Source organism: Nasonia vitripennis (genome assembly GCF_009193385.2).
Source record: "Nasonia vitripennis strain AsymCx chromosome 2 unlocalized genomic scaffold, Nvit_psr_1.1 chr2_random0006, whole genome shotgun sequence".
Taxonomy (NCBI): Eukaryota; Metazoa; Arthropoda; class Insecta; order Hymenoptera; family Pteromalidae; genus Nasonia; species Nasonia vitripennis.
The window spans coordinates 654,178-677,421 of record NW_022279613.1 but is presented as its reverse complement, the minus strand read 5'-3'; the positions used below and the strand labels follow the sequence as shown (position 1 = coordinate 677,421).

At 36.8% G+C, this 23,244-nt stretch overlaps 1 protein-coding gene across 7 annotated transcripts in view; it reads right to left on the bottom strand.

The window, feature by feature from the left end:
• Positions 1 to 708: 708 nt before the first annotated feature.
• SdhB (succinate dehydrogenase complex, subunit B, iron sulfur (Ip)) overlaps positions 709 to 23,244 on the bottom strand; it is a 158,803-nt gene continuing 136,267 nt past the window's right edge. For 4 of the 7 annotated variants that reach the window (XM_032601523.1, XM_032601522.1, XM_032601525.1 and 1 more), the window contains exon 8: positions 712 to 929. In XM_032601523.1, the coding sequence (XP_032457414.1) occupies positions 855 to 929 (75 nt within the window). In that variant the 3' untranslated portion in view covers positions 712 to 854. Of the gene's footprint in view, positions 930 to 23,244 lie in introns of all 7 variants that reach the window. The other 3 variants (XM_031925155.2, XM_031925154.2, NM_001172331.1) reach the window with 2 other exon arrangements.

The following is a 23,244-nucleotide window of genomic DNA, read 5'->3' as shown; positions in this document are numbered from 1 at the left end:
GAGAATCATGAAACACAAAGCAGATTTTCACCTTTAAGTTATAGTGAGATTGATTCTTCTTGTAGTAAGTAATGATTTTTGTCAGTATGCTGATTTTTAACACTTGACATTTTTAAAACTGATTTCACTACATTCATTAGCGTATATTGATTGTGTATTATTGATCAAAATACAGAAAAACTTTTGTAAGCTATAAACATTAGACAATTTCTTTAAGGATTGCATAACTTTTTAGAGGAGAAATCATAATTATAATAGTAAGATACAGAAGAGCGAGGATAATGTATACATTAAAATAGGTCTAATACACCTAATCGGTTAACGTAGGGCCACCAACCTAACTGCTAACTGACATTTTACTTCCGATCATACTCACTATTTTCTAGTTTTAAAGCTAACTGTTCTTAAAACAATAATTTCTTACTATAAGTTTTTAAAATCCTTAAAATTTTTAGAGTAGAGTACATACAAATGTAGATGCGCTTCAGGTTTTAAAGATATGACAAAAAATGTATGTGTAGGTTCAGGTATGCTGTTTTACTTACTTTGAAGAATCAACAATATGAAAAATAAAATATGGTACAAACAAACAATGTGTTGATGCGTGGATATTTAAAGTTGATGTTAAAAAAAATTGATGTTCTTAAAAGATTTTTTACAGAAAGAGGTGTTTTTTACATGAAACTGATTTGGTAATAAAACAAGTTAATTTAAAATAGATTTTTATTTAGTGTTCAATTTTCACATTGGATAGATTGGTTGTACAATTAATGTTTAATATCTTTGCAACAAAAATCATTATATGTGAGGTTTATTGTACGACTTCGATCAAATTTTTAATCTTCGAACGAATATTACTGAATTTTCTTTTCAGTTATTTTTGCTAAAAGTTTTTTTATCTCAGCAATCGCTCTTCCAGGATTCAGGCCCTAAAATGTTATAAACATTTTATTATTCTGCATACAAAAATATAATTATCGTTTATCAAATAGTATATAAGTAAGTAATGGATAACAGGTATAATAATTTCTTTGTTTAAATAGGTATACTAGTATCCTTGGGATGATATGAAAGCATCTATGTATAAAATAGATTATGGTCGAGAGATATGTATGTATAAGTTAAAATGAACAAAAATTTACTATGAAAACCTAGTTAAAAATCCAAAAAATAATATGATTAATCATATAATGCTGGATGTGATTTATCACGCTATTCAAAAGAATCATATGATGCATCGTATTATTTCTCACAAAAATTCGGGAATATCATACGATGAATTCCATGTTTCTTTTCTATTGGGAGAAATTGTAAAAAGAAGGATACACCTTAAATTAATAATATTTGCATTTGCTTCCTCCTAGAGGAAGCTTTGTAATAGGACGCGCTAATCGGAAAATTCGGGGAAGAAGGGTCGGCAGGTCCATAGGAATCCGCGAGAGCACACCGTGACGTGCGCGCCGGTAGACAATTGGAAAGGCGAGGCGGGTACATCGTCTGCAACTGCAAGTCGGGGGCCATGGCCCCGACTGCCCGGTAAGCTCGTATGGCTCCCCCGGGTAAAAGGAATGAGCTTTTCTTAACACGTGCATGAAAAAGACCCGTTTCCATGCATCTAACGTGAATGGCAAGCTGTTCATTTCGAGCGTGCGGGAGGGAATGGCCATTTCAGCGGGAGGGAATCATTCCCTTCCGTTGCAGCGGGAGAGAATCATTCCCTCCCACTACTTAAAAACAGTCAAAATAAATCAAATTTTTCAAAAATTTTGTAAAATTTTGAAAATTTTGAAAAATTTTGAAAATTTTTGAAAGAGAGTGGCTTACGACTTAAAATGCGCAACTTACCATTCACTCTATATGCATGAAAACGGGTCTTTACAGGTACTTGTCGAAAAAAGTACAGTGTGTAACAAGGGGGGGAGGGCAATTTCTACCTCGGGTGAGATCTGAGCACCCGTCTCAGGCACCTGCGGCTCTAATCTCACCCTCGTTAGAAATAGCCCCCCCCCCCCCCCCCCAGTTGCACAATATACTTTTTGTTGCGCGTGTGTCTGAGTGAGTAAGGCAAAGTGAGCCTCTGTTTGTAGAGGCAGGTGTTATCGGCAGTAAGCCGACGTTGTAAATAATAAGGAGCAAATAAATGAGCGAATATATATATATATATATATATATATATATATATAATAACTAATCTTTTTCCATTGTAAGACCGCCATTGATATAAAAAATTCTTGAGCAAGTGGCGTTTACACCATTCATTGAGAATAATTTGCGCGGTGCTAACGCATTTAGAGTGAACGGATTCAGAAAATCAGTTGAGTCTACTAAATTATCGTCATTTTCACTTTCAATTTTATCATCACTATAAAATACAAAACGTTTACTATCAATTTTATCAACTATATTTCACTTAATTCAAATATATTACAATTTTAAGGTGATAAGATTACTTTGTTTTTCAACAATAAATTATTCAGATCAATGTAATGTCCACGAAAAATATTGATATTTCTGTAATAACGATAATCAGCGTAACTGGGGAGCTATCAGAGAGAGATTCTAATCGTTAGTTCTGAGCGACAAAACCAATTCCAACACCTTTCCTAACCACTTTCCAGTCCGGATAAAGACCCTTTCTTTGCTGCCGTCAGCAACCAAGAAAACCGAAAGATGTCAACTTTATTTTTTATTATGCATATTCGCAAATTGTTTCCAAGTTTTGTTAATCTTCTAAAACTTTTTTTTGAAAAAATAATGCCCAAAAATATATGTTTTCGACCCCTAAAAAATAGGGGATGCCATCCTTATTATTCAAATCACTATGAGATACATTTTCTTTTTGTAAGGAATAACTACCAATTTGTTTAGTAAAAAATATTTATGTTAAACCGAGATATTCAAAATAAACGCTTTTTGGGGGTTAACTTTAGGAGTCACTTTCACCCCTTAAATCGTCGAGTGAGCACAAACGAAAAAACAAGTGTCAAATATTTTTGATGTACTACAACATATTAAACATTATTAAACCAAAAATTATTAAAATCAGTAAGGTCGGGTTGGGGTAGTTTCATTGTCAGTTCTTCGGGAGATGACATTTCAGCATTAACAACTGGACACTTCTTGATTGGGGCTCCTTCAGTCTCTCCGCCAGAGCTATTTCTAGAGATCAATGAGCCTAAATCAGTCAGTTCTAGGTTGGCTTGTATGTGCTCATGAGGAACCATTTCTGGTGCAGATGGAGGCAGGCGTATTTGGTCCAACTTCAGGAGAGGCCGAAGTGGCTGCACCTGAACCATAAGTTCCACATCAAAGATCTGGTTCTCTTTCTCCCTACCAACAAAGTGACCCCTTGCGATAATCACCCGTATATTTCCTGGCCCGGATGGACTATGTCATGTAGCCTCAATTCGCACCTCCACCGCTGAATACAGCAAGCTCATTTTGCTTCCGATAAATACAGCAGCCTCGGTAGAAGCCGACGACGTCAACGTTAACACGGCGGACGATTCTGATCCTTGCTCATGACCCCTTTATCGAGAGGAAAAAGAGAGAAGATATATGTGACGAATTTCAATATATGACTAGCAAAAATATATCATATATCGAGTTATTTTTCTTGGATTTATTTATAAAACTAATAAATCCAGTAAACTATCACCCGATTTTATATTTTAGAATATTAAATTATACAAGTGATTTAATACAAACTTTACTTATTTTTATTTACAAAATGAGCCATGTTACGTTATAATCGAATGAAAAATAAATTTTTTTAAGAAAATATTCATGTTTTTTTTTAATTTACAATATCAACGCTATTAGCAAATTAAATTTTTTTTTAAAAGTTAGTTGTATTTTTTTAAGTATATAAAACTAATTAAAACTTTTGCATGCAAACAAAATTTTGAAGCATGCTGATTGACCCGGCGAAGTACCAAAAGAGTTGCTAAATTCTATGAATAACGGATTATAAGGGCTATGAGAAGTTTATTTCACAGATCCTAATGTATTTAGTTACATTTTTTATATACTTTATTTGTAAATTTTTCTAGAAAATACAGTATACAAATTTTAATAATATTTATGCTTTTTTAGCCGCATTCAACATTGATAAAAACATAGTTTACAAATTTTTTTGGATTGCCTTTTGATGTTTATTGTTTAAAATTTTGTATTGATGTCCTTTTCCGCTTCTTGTACCTCTATATTTTTCTACAATTAAACAATTAGTTTAATTATACGAAAAATTTTCTTAAAGATGTAAAATATTTTGATCATTATGTAATATATATTACTTTTATGATTATGCAAATTATTTTTTGCATTAAATGAATCCATTGTTGAACTTTGACGTTGATGATAATCTAAATCATACAGAAATAAATCATTTCAAATATAAATATTTAGGTGATAAATAATCTTCGTAGAAAATTGGCAATTAAAGTTGCTGGTGGAAAACCTGCTTTTCAAGTATTGGCAATAGTGCAATTATTAAGCAAAGAATTAATCGTGCGAAAATCTCTATTATTAAATTTTAGCATAACGCTAATCTCTCAAAGCGATATTGATATTTTAATATCCTAAGTATATTTGTTATTATTAAAGGAATACAAATAATCTTATAGAGGTCTAAAAATTTTTAAATTTCTATAAAAATTCCTTATAAGTTTTGTTGCAATGAAATGACTCTATAGCCTACTGTATTTTCGGTTCCTAATGCATTTCTATATGCAGAAAGTGATGTTTTCCCTATCTTTTATATTAGTAGATTAGTGAGAATGTTTACTTTTAAGAGTAACGAGTGATTTTGAAACAAGTCTGATGTTTGTTTTTAAATTTTGCTTTTGCTCATATTCGATAACTAACATGTCCTAGAGTGCTCATGATTTATATTTACATTTAATTTGCTATTTTAAATAGATGTTCATAATTAAATAGATTTTCAGTTCCATATTGAAAGTATTTTAGTTAATAACAATTCAAATTTGATTATTTCTTTAGCTTCGCAAATCCGCCACGGGATATTTTGTATTTCCAAACTTCTAGAAAACCAGAAAGTCTGATCAAATTTTTCTTTCGGTAGAACGATTCATTAACACTACAGCATTACAGACTCGGTTTTTCATTTCAAAGCTTTATTTGAATAGTTTTGTGTAAAATTAGATTTTAAGGTTGGCGCTGCAATCGCATGGGTACGACGAAGTACGCGTAAACATCTGTTAGTATTTCCAAGATTTTAGATAATTTTAAAACAAAAAGTCCGATCGAAATTTTCTTTTGGTAGAACTATTCATTAAACTTATTATTTATTATGACGCAATAAAAAATAATGAATATTTTACAAACAGAACTGAAAGAAATGTAACATTTACTCAAACTTTAAATATTGTAGGTCGAATAGCAAACATACAATTCAATAAAAATCTAATTACAGAAAATTATTTAGGTTCTATGTCTATGAGATTTGTGGATATTGCAATGCAAAACATTTTGCTTTTGAGTATATTCAAAATTAATTTTCTAATTGTTGTCACAAGAATACAATAAATTTACCAGAAAATCCTTGTTACCCAAAAGAATTGAAGTTATTTGTTACAGGATTTTCAGCTGAAAGTATTAATTTTCGTAAAAATATACGATCATATAATAATTTTTTGGCGTTTGCAAGTTTTGGAGCTAATTTCGACAAATTATCTGGTATGGGTCCGCAAGTTATTAGAATTTGTGGTCAAGTATATCGCAATGTTTATGCTTTTCATCAAAATGAAAATGATACACGAAAATATGGTCAATTATATGTTCTGGATAATGAAATGGCAACGACTCATCGTAAAAATAATAAAAGTAATTGTGATGCAAAATTAGATTTACTAAGTCAATTAAACCGTTTATTGAGAAAATTTAACCCATATTCGAATAACGCGTTTTTAATCCATCCGAAAAACGCGTTCTCGATGCACGTGTTATACAAAATATTTAAGTCCTCGTGAAGAGATTATTAGAATATTGTTTACACAAAATTTCGCATGTTATAAAAGAATAAGCTATTCACGATAAAGATCAACAATATGTATATTTCGAAAAAGGGAAGGAAGACAAAATTAAGAATTGCATAATAGAAACGATATTTACCGCATTTTTTAAATTATATCAAACTGATCTTGATGCAAGAAATTATTTGTATTCTGATATACCAATACATTACACATTTGACGAAAAACTAAAAACATGGAACAAAAAGAAAAAATGTATAATAAACCAATATTAAGCAAAGTGTATTTAGTAAATCCGAAAGACTGATTACTACTTTTATATGTTAAAGGGTCAAACTCATTTGAAGATTTACGTACTGTTAACGGAGTTTTATATCTTACATTTTATGAAGCTGCTATAGCAAAACAGCTGATCAATGAAGATGAAGAGTGGGATAAATGTTTACAAGAAGCAATACAAATACAGTTTCCAACAGTACTATGTGAATTGTTTGCTTTTATCTGTATTTTTTATAACGCTATAAATGAACGAGAATTATATGAGAAATATAAGAGTAATTTTTATAATCCTAAATATGAAGAATGTGCAGGTGAAAATATAGCACTAAATGCAATTGATAAAGTAATGCAAGCTAACGATTTGACGTTAAGTGATTTAAATTTGCATAATGTAACATTGAACATTAAAGAATTTGATAATGCAACATTTTTGTATAAAGAAACTAATCTGCTAAATGAATTACAAAAGAAAACCCAGGCCCACAATAAAAAAAAATTCTAAGGCCCAAAAACTTGACCACGGTACTTATATGTTTTTGGGATCGCTGAATCCGAATCCAGGGTCATTTTAACCCCATCAGATCTTAAGTCAAGGTCAAATAGGGGTCAAATTATCAAAATACATTAAGAAAAGACTAAATTATGGTATCTTGGGGTTTTTGGGGTCACTGAATGCGAATCCGGGGTCAGATTAAACAATCAGATCTTTCTCAAGGTCAATTGAAGGTCAAATTATCGAAATACATTAAAAATACACTAAAACCATGGTATCTTGGGATTTTTTCGGGCGCTGAATCCGAAACCGAGCTTATTACAACCCTATCAGGTCATGGTCAAGGTCAGTTGAAGGTCAAATCATAAAGATTCATAAAAAGTAAAATCAAACCATGACATTTAGGGGTTTTTTGGGTCGCTGAATCCGAATCCAGGGTAGGTATAGTCCCATAAGGTTATATTTATGATCAGTTCAAGATTAGTTCAAGGTCATGGACGTAAAGAGAGTGAAAAAAATAGTTATAAACTGAAACAATCCAAAAGGTAATGTAAACCATAAAGCAAAGAACAATATATATGCAAGTACAATCGTATCCTTTAAAACTATATCATAGTTTGCTGCTCCTTCATTTACTTTAAATTTGTTAGAAGTATATGCAATGCAATAAAAGACCCGTAAAAATATTAAGCCCATTACTCTTTTTTATGGTAACGAACTATTTTATTGGCAAATGATCTACGAAGTGGATTACGCTTCCGCTTCTCCGATGTTGATGGTAGATCTCTTTTTAACGACCAACAGTAATCTGCTAACATATTTACGTCCCATCTTCCTTGGTACCTGCGCTTCATTGGTGAAATCTCTCTCCCTGCTCTTCGCTGTAATCACCTAGGTTTTCTGGAAACTCATCAAAATGCGAATATAAAAAGTGTAATTTTAGATTCATTAGGCAGTCTTGATTTTTGTAACTATTTACTAAATTTAAAACTATTTGTTCGTAATTTGGGCGCTTATGATTTCCAAGAAAATTTTTAATTACGTCCTCTAAACATAACCATGCTTCTCTCTCTGTATGATTCATTTTCGTAACAAAAATTTCATCATTTATCATCTTACGAATCTGAGGGCTATCGAAAATTCCTTCATTTACTTTAGCATCACTTAATTTGGGAAACTGATTTCGAAGATACTTAAAGCAGCTACAATCTTTGTCTAAAGATTTTACCCATTGTTTCATAAGTCCCAATTTAATGTGCAGAGGTGGTATAAGAATTTTTGATGGATCAACAAGTGGCTTTTCTTTTATATTCTTAGAACCCGGTTCGAACTTTTTTCTAAGGGGCCAGACACTTTTTATGTAATGATTCTTTCTATCCCTACGATCCCATTCACATAAATAGCAAGGATATTTTGTGAATCCCGATTGTTGCCCCAGAAGTATTGTTATGATTTTAAGATCCCCACATATTTGCCATTTATGATCATTGTATTTTATTCGGTCTAATATTACTTTCATGTTACAGTACTCTTCATTCAGTATTACCGAATATCCTATGGGAATGGCTGCATAAACATTTGTATTGTGTAACAGAACGGCTTTTAAACTTCTCGTCGACGAATCGATAAACAATCTCCACTCGTTAGGGTTGTATCATCCATGTTTAAAGCAATTCATCAACCCAACTATATCTTTGCAGTAAACTAAGGAAAATTCTTCATCTTTAGCGAAATAATCACGATATTTCTTATCTCTGTCTTGGTAGTAAGAAACTTGAATTTTTCCAGCTTCATTAGTATTTTCTTTTAGCCATGAAGCCAAGTACTCCGCCCCATCCTTTGGTAGGCCCAAATCGCGTATGAATCATTCACTTTTTCTTGTGTAAGTGGACCTTTCTCCTTCTTAGCATTATAGGGGATGTATTCCTCGTCACTTGTATCACATGTAATAGCAACGTCATTGTCTTCATCAGACGATTTTTCTTCTTCCGCAATAACATCTCCTTCCTCCATTTCTTCTTCTATCATTTCATATTTATCATGTCTTTCTAAATTTTCCTCAAGATCCATACTTCCACTTACGTACGTACCCAGTGGATCTTCTCTTTTATCAATTGACGATTCATATATAGGTTTCGCGACACTTTCAACGTTAGCGTAATTAACGTGCGACTTGATTTTACTATTAACTCCATGCAAATTCGTATTAGAAAAATAACAGTCTTCTTTCCTTAAAGGTTCCTTCCATATCGTAGGCACTTTCATTTTTACTTCAGTTTTACCATTTATGCCTTTCTGTAGCATTTTCCTACATATTCCGCATATGATTTCAGGAACCCAATCAAATTCGTCAATTTTCATGTATAAGTCAAACATGTTCTTGTACTGCTCTTTAAGATTTTGATTGATTTTTCTTCTATTTTTTGGGGTCTCATACTTGCCACAAATGTAACAAAAACTATCCCGTTTTGCTATAAGGCATTCTTGGTCACCAGACCTCAAGTGATAAATTCTTGTAGTATTCTACTCTTCGAAAGCCAAGTTTCCCACTAACAAAGAGCTGCGATCGCTCGATGACGACACCTGCGGGCCCGCTTGCTCACCCTGACCAGCCGCCGATACTGGGGTTCCGAATCCCTGCATCGTAATTTTTTGCTGTTCGTCTGCCATGACGGCTCTAAAGCCTTCACCCAGGGGTTTAGCCGACCGAAAAAAAGAATCGGTCGTTTCCCACCGTCACCACGTGGAGGTACCCTGGGGGCAAACAAACAGCATATTCATATCCGTTCATATCAAGTAGGAAATACAAGTGATACAAGTGAGATGAAGATTACTGTAACATGACTTTGGAAACTTTTTGGGAAAGAAGACCTTAACACAAACCCAAGATAGTCAACATCAATCGTCTTGGGACTTACACTGAGAGAGACACCCGATAATGAAGACTGCCTAATGAATCTAAAATTACACTTTTTATATTCGCATGTTGATGAGTTTCCAGAAAACCTAGGTGATTACAGCGAAGATGGGACGTAAATATGTTAGCAGATTACTGTTGGTCGTTAAAAAGAGATCTACCATCAACATCGGAGAAGCGGAAGCGCAATCCATTTCGTAGATCATTTGCCAATAAAATAGTTCGTTACCGAAGCTCACCGCGCTTTCTCCGCGTCTAGGGTTTCTCGACTGTTGACGGCGACGACGATGCCGTGACCCTTCCCCGGTCTAACCCTGCCGAGTTCGTGAGCGAAGGAGAGGGAGGACGTGCTTCTAGGGTTGACAACACGAACACCTTATGTCGTATTAATTAGTCGTGTATTGAAATCAAGGAAGGATTATGCGCGACGCGCAAGAGGACTGATTTTGATATACGAGCCAAGTGTTCGGTGGCACGAACCTCGGCTTCGGCGTCTGTGGTTCGCGTCGGTATTAATTCGGAAAAAGTCAGGTGACTTACGATGTGCAGGGTCGACGGCGAACTCTCGACGGCTGATGGCGAGGACGCGTCCCTCCTAGCCTGGCTGTACATCTCCTTGGTGGTCTGGATACGGGTGCTGCTCGATCTCGCGTTCGCGCGATCGACGAGGACACAGGATGTTCTCGGCCTCATGAGCCTTGGGTTTTCGTCTCGACGATGCTTCTATCCGGGTATATTATATCGGTTGCGCGCACGTGTCTGGACAGTTCGCTAGCCCGAATTTGTCTGACTTCGCGCGCGGCCTCTCGCGCGCGCCTCTCCGCATGACTTGGCAACACCGAATTTTAGACGTATGATATTGAATCAAAACCTTCGTGTATCCAACAATGATGACAATTTTAATCAATGACTATTTAATGTTTGTAATGGAAAACGTTTAAATTTATATGAAGAAGAAAATGAATTATTTGAAATACCTATTAACATGATATCAAAAGTAGACATTATTACAGAAATCATTGGAAATAACATAAAAATGAATGGCAAAACATTAAAGAATAAAGTAATATTTGCTCCTAAAAACAATGATGTAAGTGATATTAATAATAAAATACTGGCTATTACGGATGGACATTTCGTTAAATATTTAAGTATAGATAAAGCAGAAGATGATAATGGAGAAAACTTAGATGTTATGTTACCTACAAAATTTCTGGATTCTTTAACTCCTAATGGACTTCCTGCACATAAATCAAAATTGAAAATTGAAGCAATTGTCATTTTAATAAGAAAATTTAAAAATTGATGAAGGTCTTTGTAATTGAACACGATTAATAGCTAAACAATTTTTAAAGTATTCGATACAAGCAGAAATTTTGAATGGAAAGAATATCGAAAAATTAGTTTTGATACCAAGAATAACTTTATTATTATCTAAAGAACTACCATTTAATATGCGTAGAAAACAATTTCCTATTACATAAGGTTTTGCATTGACAATAGATAAATCATAAGGTTAGTCATGTAAGAAAGTTGGCGTCTATCTGCCATCACCAGTTTTTTGTCATGTTCAGTTATATGTGGCTCTATCTAGAGTAAAAGATAGATAACATTTAAAGTTGCTTTTAATGAATAATGCCGAAATAGAACAATCGAATAGTTAAAATAAAAAAATTTACACTAAAAATATTGTATACAAGGAAATATTATAAAGAACAGTACAATATTATAACAGCTGCACTTCTTTTTAAATGCAGCGCTGAAAATATTAGGACCGGCTGCAGCATTTATTAAATGCAGCACTGGAAATATGAGAATCGGCTACAGCATTTTTTTAATGCAACGCTGGAACTATGAGAATCTGCTGCAGCATTTTTTTTTAATCTAGCACTGAAAATATTAGAATCAACTGTAGCATTTAATTAATGCAGCACCAGAATATAACTCTCATAAAATTAACCTTACTAGCACGTCGCCGTCGTGAGAGTCGGGCAGCACATTATGCTGGCTAACGCTGGGAGGATCATTACATGTTTACCTTGCTTACATTCAGGTGATACACTACAGCGGCATGATGTATGCCATGTGACTAAGCTGGACAACAATCAAGTAAATATTTATTTATTTAATTTTTTAATTATTTTGTAAGGGTCACATTGTGCAATGCCTAAAATTAGTTTTTTAAGATCAACCTAAATTTAACAGCACATCCATATATTTTCTAAAGGTTCAACATTTTTAAGGTTCAAATTTATGTTTGGATTGAAAGTGTTTTACATTCAAAAATTTTAAGGCCTAAATATTTAAAGATTTAAAAAGTCTGAAAAAAATAGTGAGGCCGAAATTTTAAGACCCAAAATTTGTAAGACCATAAATTCTTAAAACTAAAAACTTTTGAGACCCAAAATTCTTAAGGCCCAAACTTTTTATGGTCCATCATTTTTATATAAAAAGATAAGGTAATATCTAAAAAAGTGTGACGTAGGGCTGATGGCCTGGAGAATCGGAGAAAATTTGTTCCACTTCAATATAATGTAGGATATAAAAAGATAAGGTAATATCTAAAATAGTGTGACATAGGGCTGGTGTCCCGGAGAACCGAAGAAAATTTGTTCCACTTTCATATAATGTAGGATAGGATATGTATTTTTACAGTTTGTAAGACAGCGTTAAATAAGCCATTGCGTGAAGTTTTAAATGTAAACGTCCTATTGCAATTTTAACTTTTCCAGTCATTAAAGCGTATTTATTTTTTAAAATTATTTTATCTATATTATATTTAGCGTTGCCGTGACAAAGCAAAACGAACGATAGTAGGTCGCCTATTTACGGGACTAATTTTTTTTTTTTATACTACGTCATTATTTCGTCTCATAACAAGTGCTATAATAATCTTCTTAATTGTTCGCGTTGGTCAATGAATTGACACGCATCGTACCTTCGACTAAGCTGGTCGCGCGTTACTCGGCTTCCGCTGCAACCCTGCCACGACGTACCGACACCAAATATCATTGAAACATTTTTTGAAGTTCGAAAAAAGTGCATCTTGTTAAGTAAACTCCTGTGTGTGTCATCATTTACTTGACAATTTCTCGATCCCCCCTTGGATCCGAGATCGGCATTCGTATGGTGCACGCTGTATAAATCGCTAAAGCGGCACCATACATACTATCTCCAATTGTCAATGTAAAAAATAATTAAACAAAATGATGTACAAGTTAACTAAACCGATATAATAAATTAATTTAAATATTTGATGATGGTATACATCAAAAATAAATGTTTCATATAATCCCAGTATAGACTGTATTAAAATGATGAAACATTATATTAACCTATTTTTTACGAACAAATATAATGATCGAAGCTCTTACGCTTCTCGTCAAGATGGAGAATTGTGCGAAGAAGCTCTCACCTCAAAAACTCAAAGAGTACAATTAAAAGAATAACAAGGCATCAAAGTTAAAGAAGAGGAAACAAACACCATCCGACGAAGACTGTGATACCCCTGCCAAGATAGACAAGAAAGAGGAAAAAGCGTAGAGAAATGAAACACACCCTCTACGAGCAACATGCAAGAATGAACTGCAGATGGACATGTATGAAGGACCAAGGCAATTTGCGGCAAGCAGGAAGAGATAGCAGCGTCATGGTGGTCATAGAAAAAAGCTACGGCGAAATGAAGTCACTCCAAGAGGCCATTGAAGGTACAATAGGACAAACATGCACAGTGAAGGGCAAGATTTCTAGAACCATGCTGGAGATCCGATATATTGATGGTCTTACGACAAAGAAGGAAGTCTACGACCCCATCGCTGCAGTGACGGGATGTGGCGAAAGACCTGCCCAAGTGCATCTCTTCGAGCCAAACACAAGGGAGTAGAAGATAGCACCCGATAAGATCCGTATCGGGTGGGTCAACTGCCGCGTAAGGGTTAAAGCGGTGTTATCTATGCCTCAGTCCTTAGAGGAATACCAACTGCTGGAAATGTTGCGCAGGCGGTCACAAGGTTAGAATACACTGTGCCAACGCAAAAAATGAAGTGTTTCTTATGCATAGACGCTAAGTTGTCTTAAAATAAAAGGGCGCATAATCCAAGCATCGGAGCGTGCGTATCATTCCGGATGGCATTACACGCAAGTATAACCCAAAGATAATAGCGCGAATTATGATGATGTCAATGTCATATATTATAATTATGTCAATGTAATATATTATGATGATGTCAATCGCTGGGTGCGGTACCTTGCTCGCGTTTTTCGAGATGATAACGCCGTCAGCTTTGGATGTTTCGGCCGATTTGCTTTAGTCGAGCCCATAGATGGGCCGGGCTTACGCTTTCCATCCTGCTAATTCGCCGTCGGCGCGCTTGCCGTTAGAATTTTCCAAGGTCGCCCACGTGAGCGGCGAGAGGGTTTTGGGGTAGCTCCGTTTACGGGTTCCCCACTTCTCTCCGCCACCGCGGATGTCGACCCATATTTACCAGGCCATTGCTCGTGCTTCCTTCCCGCCACTACGTCCGTCGGCTTGAGCTCTGACTCGAGTTCGCACGCTTCTGGCGGGTCGCTCATCGCCTTCACCTCTTAAGCATTCCCCGGTAATCGAAACTCATCGTCGTCCGACTCTTCGTCGTCTTTGTCATAAAAGATCTTCATTTCTTTGGCCGACACTAGCTTTTCCACTCTTCCGTTTTTATCGGTCAGCTCGAATGTAGTCGAGTCGACTTGGGCCGTAATCGTATATGGGTCTATGTACGGAAAAGCCAATTTTGCCGTGATGCGTTCCACCGCAGACAAAAATACGTATCTCCTATTGGCAACGTCGCCAACCTTGAAAGTTGGCGCTAGTCGGCGGGCATCGAAAAATGCCGCCTGGCGATCTTGCGACTCGTCGGACAGAGCCTTCGCACGCTTGTGCTGAGCTGGCAACTTAGCGAGACGGTTTCGCCACGCTCCCACAGCCTCCTACTATGCAGCCTCTTGATCTTCTTTCCCTCTAAAAGATGCCGGCATTTTCGACTGCCCCCGTAGATTCATGCACTGCGGTGTTGAGGGAAAACGCTACCTCGTTGAGGTATTCCTCCCATGCTCGACGATTATCCTGAGTAAACGTGAAAATTTTTTTATTGACAGTGCGGTTTATTCGCTTCACTGGATTCACCTGCGGGTGATATGGCGGCGAGTACGAGTGGTGAATTCCTTGCTCTGCCAAGTACTAGTTTATTGTCTTGTTTTTGAATTTGGTACCATTATCCGAGTGAAACACCTCGGGTGCACCGAATCTCAAAATCACTCTCTTCTTGAGTGCGGGAAGTATTGTTTTGCCGTTGACTTTGCAAAGTGGTACGCACTCTATCTATCAAGTAAACAAACCCTGGAAGATAAGTGCGTACTCGTGGCCTTTAGCAGATTTCGGCAAGGGGCCCATGATATCTCCGGCTACCCATTGCCACGGCCTTTGCACCACACGTTTACCCATGAGACCTGGTGGCGCGCGCTGTTCTACTCGGCTCGGCGGACAGAGATTGCATAGCCACCTTAGCCTGCTGTGATCTGTTATGACTTTAAATTTATAACCTTCGATGGACTGGTGAAACTTGCGTAAGTCGAAAAGCACGACCAAGCATTCTTGTTCACTGACCATGTAATTCCTCTCTGTGGGGGTGAGTACTCTGCTGGCAAATTCGAGTACCCGATCTTGTCCGTCTATGCACTGCGTCAACACAACGCTGTATCACTTGCATTATTTTGTATGACAAACTGCTGATCGAAGCACGCCTGGCGTAGGCAAGTTACCGACCGAGTGGCGCTAGTAGCTACATGTAAATAGTCTACCTAAGCGCTGGTAGATGGCGTGCGCGCAGATAACACAGGAGAGAGGGAGCATCCCGGGTATATAAGAAACCCCGGAGCCAGCAGCGAGCATTCATGATCTGTCTCTCAACTGAGCAACGTGCGAATGGTAGTACTTGCTGCTTGCTCCGGACTCCACCATACCCAGTAGTCCATGAGCCCCAGGCTCTCGAAGACTATGTGTACAGTCCACTCCCTCTCCTTGTAGACTGAGATCCAGCATCGCTTACAATTGAATATTGAATGATTAAATAAATAAATGAAAGACATTTAAAACATATAAACTATTTCAACCCTTGTTTAGCATTACCCACTCCCATCCCCCCCCCCCCATCAGTTGTGTCACCGGTGTAGGATGGTAGTATCCTGCATTTAGGTGGCGCATCTGGTTCTAGACTCATGGTGAAGTGGTAGTACCTTACACATCAGTCTAATAGCTGCGTGGTTTACCTAAGTGTGCGAGATATGCGTAGTGGGAATACCCTACTCATCTCCCTGTACACACGAGCAGCTCTCCTCTGGTGGCTCGGCCATTACAGCGGATAGGGAGGTCTTTTGTCCACTCAATAGATATTACCGGGTGGATCAAAGACTGCTATCGCTCTTCTAATGTGCTTCTCTCCCGCTTTACTAACCTCGAGTCTCGAATCCTTCGCGTTCTCGTATTAACCCTTCGCGGACCGTTTCAGACACTTTACCACTTTACAGCTGCGGCGCCAGGTTGTTTGCGCTTCATCGGTGATACGTACGCAAGCGATGCTAGTAGTGTTTGCTTTAGTGGTGGTGGCGTGCAGTACTCTTGCCCGCTCGCCAGTACGGTTTTGGCTTTTTTGGAAACTGTCCCAGTCGTGGCAGTTCATACGAGGGGTTGACCTTTGCAGTTCTGGCATCAGATTTTTATGTAAGAGGTCTATTTGTTTTTTTAGGCTTGGTTGTGGCTTTATTTCCTTCATTATGCCTCCCAGACATATCACAAAATCGCGCACGGCCACGTGCGCGCCTTGGTAACTTCTCTCTGCGTCCGTTGTTGGAATTGCCTGTTCGTGCGGTACCATCTTGTCGCCGCCGTATAGAACTCTTTTCAGCTCTGCCACATATCTTTGTTGTTTTCGCACCATTCTGCGGCTACGCCTGTAAATACGAATGACAGAGCTGCTATCCTCTCTGCTTCATTCATTTGCGCTAGGGTTATGTTAGGCGAACGGCTTCTGGGTAGCTGCTTCTGGACGTCAAGCTGAGATCGAAGGTGCCAACCATGGGAGTTGATTGCTCGGATGATGCTTGTCGACACGATACGTTTACTGGGATACTTTAGTTTAGTCTCCGCGTACGTGTGTTTACTGGTCGGAAGCCCGGTATAGTCTACCTTTACGCGTAGTGTCTCACGCGCGCCTTTGCACACAACTTGGCAACACCAGGCTTGCATGCCGAGCTAATATTGCACGACTAAACGAGCGCGCGCAATATGAATTCGCGACCACTTGTTACAGAATAAAGTATTGAAAATACACGAATAAAATACATCATTGCTTATTGAAATTACTATGAGATTCTATATTAATTCTATAACATTAAAAACGCTCTCTTTTATTTACCTCATGGGTAGCGTGAAAAAAATAGAACTTTAAATATCTACTAGTATATTAAAGTGCCTAATCTCCTCGTGTGCCGTGAAGCCTTTCACCTCTTTTCCCAATCACTTAACATCTAGGATATAATTTTGGGCCTTAACATTTTTGGGCCGCAAATATTTTTGAGCCTTAAAATTTTTAGGCATTTAAATTTTTGGGCCTCACATATTTTTGGGCCTTAGAATTTTTGGGCATTAAAATTTTAGGGTCTTAGTTTTGGATCTTAAAATTTATAACCTTAAACATTTTTGGCCTTAATAATTTCGCGTTATTTAAATATTCCTGTGTGTCGTGATTCCATTCATATCTTTTCTTAATAACTGACATATTTATATCTATTAGTATAATTCTTATCTCATTTGAATTTTTTGAAGTCCTATAAATTGTGTAACAACATAGACTTAAGGGTAACAATTTCTGACCCGTCTCAACGATCGCCGAAGCGAACAGCGCCCCTCCACTGAAACCCATATTAAATTCATTAAACATCCAGAGTTTTTGGGAAACAGGAAAAGCCCACAGTATAAAGAAATAGTTGCTAAAATGATGAAGGACTTTAAAAAATTGGGATGTTTAATGAATTTAAAATTACATTTCCTGCATTACCATCTAGATAAATTTCCAGAAAATCTTGGAGACTTTAGCGAAGAGCAGGGTGAACGCTTTCACCAATACATAAAGGTGATGGAAACTCGATATCAGGGTAGGTGGGATGAAAATATGATGGCAGACTTTTGTTGGATGCTTAAGAGAGATACGCAAAGAAAAGATAAAAAACGTAAAAGGAAACCTTTATACAGATCATTTGAAGAAAAGAGAACTCGTTGTAGTACCAAAAAAGAAAATGAGTAAAAGACGCATACAGAAACTCTAAAGTTAGTTCATAAATTTATAAAATTTTGACATATATAAGTTAAAAACATCGTTAATACACGTTAGTAAACAGCCCTTATCAGGGCTACATGATGTACAAAATCCGCTCGTGACACCTCCTCGTGGTGTACATCGGGTTACGCTAATGCCGACGGTAACATTTTTTTATTCAATAGAAACGTTGAATCTTATAAAATAAATAGATATATACCCATTCAGAAATTGCTTGTCATGTATGGTCAGTGAAATGCCAATCATGGATGGTGGTTTACCCCGCTTTAACGTCTCTTTTGAAATTGAACAGATGTGTACAGATTGTACAATAGCGTACAAATGTATAGAATTTTTCGCCTAAATAGTTCTTTCTCAATTAGACCTTGGAATGACCTTGATCCTGACCTGATAACGTCAAACTGACAGCGGATTTGGATTCAGCGACCCCTAAAACCTAAATGTATGATGTTTTTCTCTGCTTAAATGATTTGTTTCTCAATTTTACTTTGAAATGACCTCGATCCTGACCTGATAGAGTCAAACTGACCGCGGATTTGGATTCAGCGATCCCTAAAAGCTATATGTATGGTACTTTATTATGTTTAAGTAGCTTTTTCTCAATTTGACCTTGAAATGACCTTGATCCTGACCTGATAGAGGCAAACTGACCGCAGATTCGGATTCAGCAGGCCAAAATACTATAGGATATAAGTGTCTCAATCCCAGATCAAAACAACTAATTTTGGTTGTGTTGCTGTGTTATCGGTAAATGCGTTCGTTTATTAATCGTAATTCACAATGTATGGTTTAGTTTTTTTAGATATATATTAGCAACATGTAAATAATGGGCTATAAATTAGAATAATAATAATATCAATTCTAAATAATAATAAACATATAAAATATGTTAGTTCTGTTACTATATATATTAATGTACAGCCGCCATTAATATATGCTGATCGGCGAAAGACCGTTGTGACTGTCACAAACCGAGACTGACACACTCGGCGCAGCTGCGTAGCGTATACTGTAGATGGCTATAGCCGCAGTTTGAGACCGTCACAATGGTCTCTCGCTGATCAGAATATATTAACGGCGGGTGTACCTGTGTACCATGAAGCCATTCTACTATTATATAAAAGTAAACTTAATGTTATATATTTTACTAACATATATTTTATCTGCTTATTACTATCTATAATTCATAGAGCAATATTTACATGTTGCCCATAAATATCTATAATAGGAGATGATTTATTCAATTATTATTAATTTATATATTATAACACTCGGTTAATACTTTCCTGCCGTGTTATAACCAGGGCCAGAAGGGCCCTGTTTATTGTAAATTAACGTTGGGCGTGCAGAAGGCACGGCTCGGCCGACTCAGGTCATGCACGTGTTTTTATACGAGCCCGCGGAGGCGGCGTAGGTCGGGTCGTAGGAAATAACACACGAGAAGTTTAGATAAGGAAATGTATATTCAATTGTAACTATACACGGAGGTGCAAACGCCGCACACTTCGACGAACGATAAAGAGAGACGAGAGATATTACCGTGAGAGAGTGAGAGTGCAGGTACTTACAACTCGGTAGTGGCAGTAGTACTTGACGCAACGGACGTGGTCCAGTCTCGGACGTGGAGATGTACAGTTCGGACGGGCGTCGCAGCAACTCGTCGGTAACGTACGGACGAATATCGTTCGCTCTCGAGATGCTCGCAGGACTCACAACCAATCCGCGTATATAGTAGCGCGAGCTACTCGTGTGGATAGCGTAGCGAGACTAACTCTAGTCGCGGTTCTCCCGGCCGTCGGCACATCGTTGTCATATCTCGCCAACGCTGTGCGGACAGGCGGCAACCGCGCTACCTATGCTCTCACTCTCTCTGTCTCTATCTTGCCTCGTTTCTCGTTCTCGCTCGTTTCGGCGCTCGTTGGCAGCTTGCTGAAACAATAATCTTATTACATTTAGTACATGATTAGCCGTTAGACATTTGACGTGCACTTGGCCGTCACGATATATATATATATATATATATATATATATATATAAAGTAGTAGAAGTAGATATATATCTACTTCTATTATTATATAAAAGTAAACTTAATATACCTGTGTGCTATGAAGAGATCCATCACTTTTCACAATAACTGACATATTTTATTTGATTATTATTAATAATAATGCATAGCGCACTGTTTACATGTTGCCCATATATATCTAAATAGGAGATAATTTATTTGTTCATTCATTATTTATATATATATATATATATATATATATATATATATATATATATATATATATATATACTTCTACTATTATGTAATAGTAAACTTAATATACCTGTGTGCCATGAAGCCATTCTCATCTTTTCACAATAACTGACATATTTTATTTGTTTATTATTATTTATAATTCATAGCGCATTTTTTACATGTTACCCATATATTTCTAAAATAGCCCTGGTAGAAAATCACCCATTTAAAATGGCCGCAAAGGCAAAAACTGGCTAAGTAAAATGTGAAAAAACTGAACATTTTAAATTTCCTAAAAGTAGCAATATTTCGGGCATTTTTTATGGCATTGAATTATATTTCATGAAAACATCAATAAATTAATTAATTTTTCGGATCTAAAATACAAAATTATTAATATTTAGGCGTAAGCTGAATAATTTCAATAATTCAAACATACGGCGAAGCTCGTAGGGTTTGTGTGGAACAACGTCTGCGCGGCTCAGTCGGCTAAGAGGCACAGCCGTACTTATTTGGCCTCGTGTAGGGTGTGGGTTCAAGTCTCCAGTCAGACAGAATTTTGTCTGATGCAAAAAATTATTATATACTTTCCTTTAAACTAAAAACTCGAATCCAAGCCTGCTAGATACCATTTTCCAATTCTAACCTCAAACTGTGATAAACACGTGTAACCCAGCTGTGTTACTCGATCACCTATAATGGGCAGTTTGTACTTAAGAACAAGGTAAGTAGATTGAATCCAAGGACTGGCCATTAAGTTGGAGAAAAAGCGTTACATTCTGCCTAAGAAATGGCAAAGAAAACTGCCTAGTTCTTAGATTTCATTCCAAGAACTGGCCATTTAATTGGTTACCGATTCTACCAGGGGAGGAAATATTTTATTTGTTTATTATTAATGTACATCTACTATTATATAAAAGTAAATTTAATGTACCTGTGTGCTCTGAAGCCATTCACCTCTTTTCTCGATAACCGACATATTTCATTTGTTTATTATTAATGATCCCTGGTAGCAGCGTTCCCGAGAAAGTACCTGAAATCTACCGAGATTTTTACAATCTACCGAGTTTCCAGGTTAGAATCTAGATAAAAACCCCGATAAATCAGACATGAATTCTAGAGGAAATATCGGTAGAATTTTTTCCCCACTATGATATGTTTATATAGCCTTACTTTTTGCGCCAATGATTCTACTCTACATTAACATTATTCGAAAATTTTTAGAAATTGATGTATTTATTAATTCATCAAGAATGTTTATTAAAGGATCAAATGAGAGAGAAAATAAAATTGTGAAACAAGTAATCGAAACCAATAAAATTAGATTTTGCCCTCGTTTGAAAACTATCATACCTAGAGCTGGAATTTTGCAACTTAATTTGTGTTGGCATGTTGTAACAATATATTGAGTTAAATTCATTCTAGCTGATATGAATTCAACTTTCATGCATAAACCCACCTGTATTTTTTGCCACCAAAGCCATAGGGTTCAGGGTGAAAAGCCGAGCCAAGACTGTTAAGTGGAAACTGAGATGGCAGGCTGTTTCTAAATAATTTAACAAGTCTTAATGCAAAAAAAAACAGACATCAAACTTCAATATCATGGATTTAGCATGATTATGAGAGATTTGGTGGTTTACAGTGACTGCGCTCGCATACTGATGAGATTGAAATACCTGTGCAAACCTCATCATTGGTGACTTTGAGCACATCGATGACACTTTTTACACAGTAATTGCACTTGAACAACACAAAGTCAGTCAGTACAGCATGCTTGTACATACTGTCATGTATGAGAGTATGCATGTGTAGGGTTAGGTTTTCACACTTAATGTGCACTTTGAAAATCATATATCCCCTTCAAAAAATATTCTAGATGAATTTATACGGTATTTATCATTCAACATTCACTGAAACTGTGAGAACTGTAGTTCCGGTCTGCTATGTTATTCTGCTGGATAACATAGCAAACAGCCTCTACAATACACGTCATATACTTCTAGTATGCCTGTGCCGAACCGTACGCGCATCCGCAAAAAATTAAGAAAACTTCTGCTACGCGGGTTTCAGCGTAGAAACTACGCATATTTCTCGACGGATTCTGGGTTTCATTTCTACCGAGTTGCTAGGGAACGGGCCAGAACTTATCGGCCATTTGCTACTAGCGATATACAAAACTTTTTGTATATATCTTATTTAAATCATCATTATTTTTACTTTTATCTTCGAAGTTTCAATTTTTTAAAAGTAAAATTGTTATTTTTTGTTTGTAATGTTACCCGAATGAAAATAATAACCGTACATTTGCAATACATTTCAGTACGTAACTGTTACAATGCTGTACATTCCGTACGTTCGCGTATACGTTTTGGGTGGAATTCGGACATTTTTTACACAATTGTACAGAAACGTACGCAAATGTACGCGAACGTACGCGAATGTACGTGGATATATGTTATTGTACAGTATCGTGCCGAATCCTACATATTGAGTACATTTACAAAAAATGATTGAGATTAGCATGTACGGCAAAATATGCAAACGTACGCGAACGTACGCGAATGTACGTGAACGTACGTGACCGTACGTAGATGTAGGTAAATGTACATTATTGAAAAATTATGCGGTAAACAGTACATGTATTATAATATTTACTTATTATTACATTTAAGCCCGGACTCGAGCCTCACGTCAAAAAGACATCAACCAGAATCGTCTCTACGGAGTACACTTGCACGTCGGAGCCTCTCTACAGCCCGGCGCCGAGTTCCAACAAGAAGCAACAGGTGAGCGGAGATTTTAGCTGTACAGAAGGAAGCAGAGCGTCTCGCGGTGACTGGCCAGCACCAGAAACGCTCAGTAACCGTCAGCAAAAACCAGCAACGAGCAGCAATATCACCAACGGCCTCGAGAGTCGGAGAGCCACTATACGCCCGGCCTCGAGAATCACC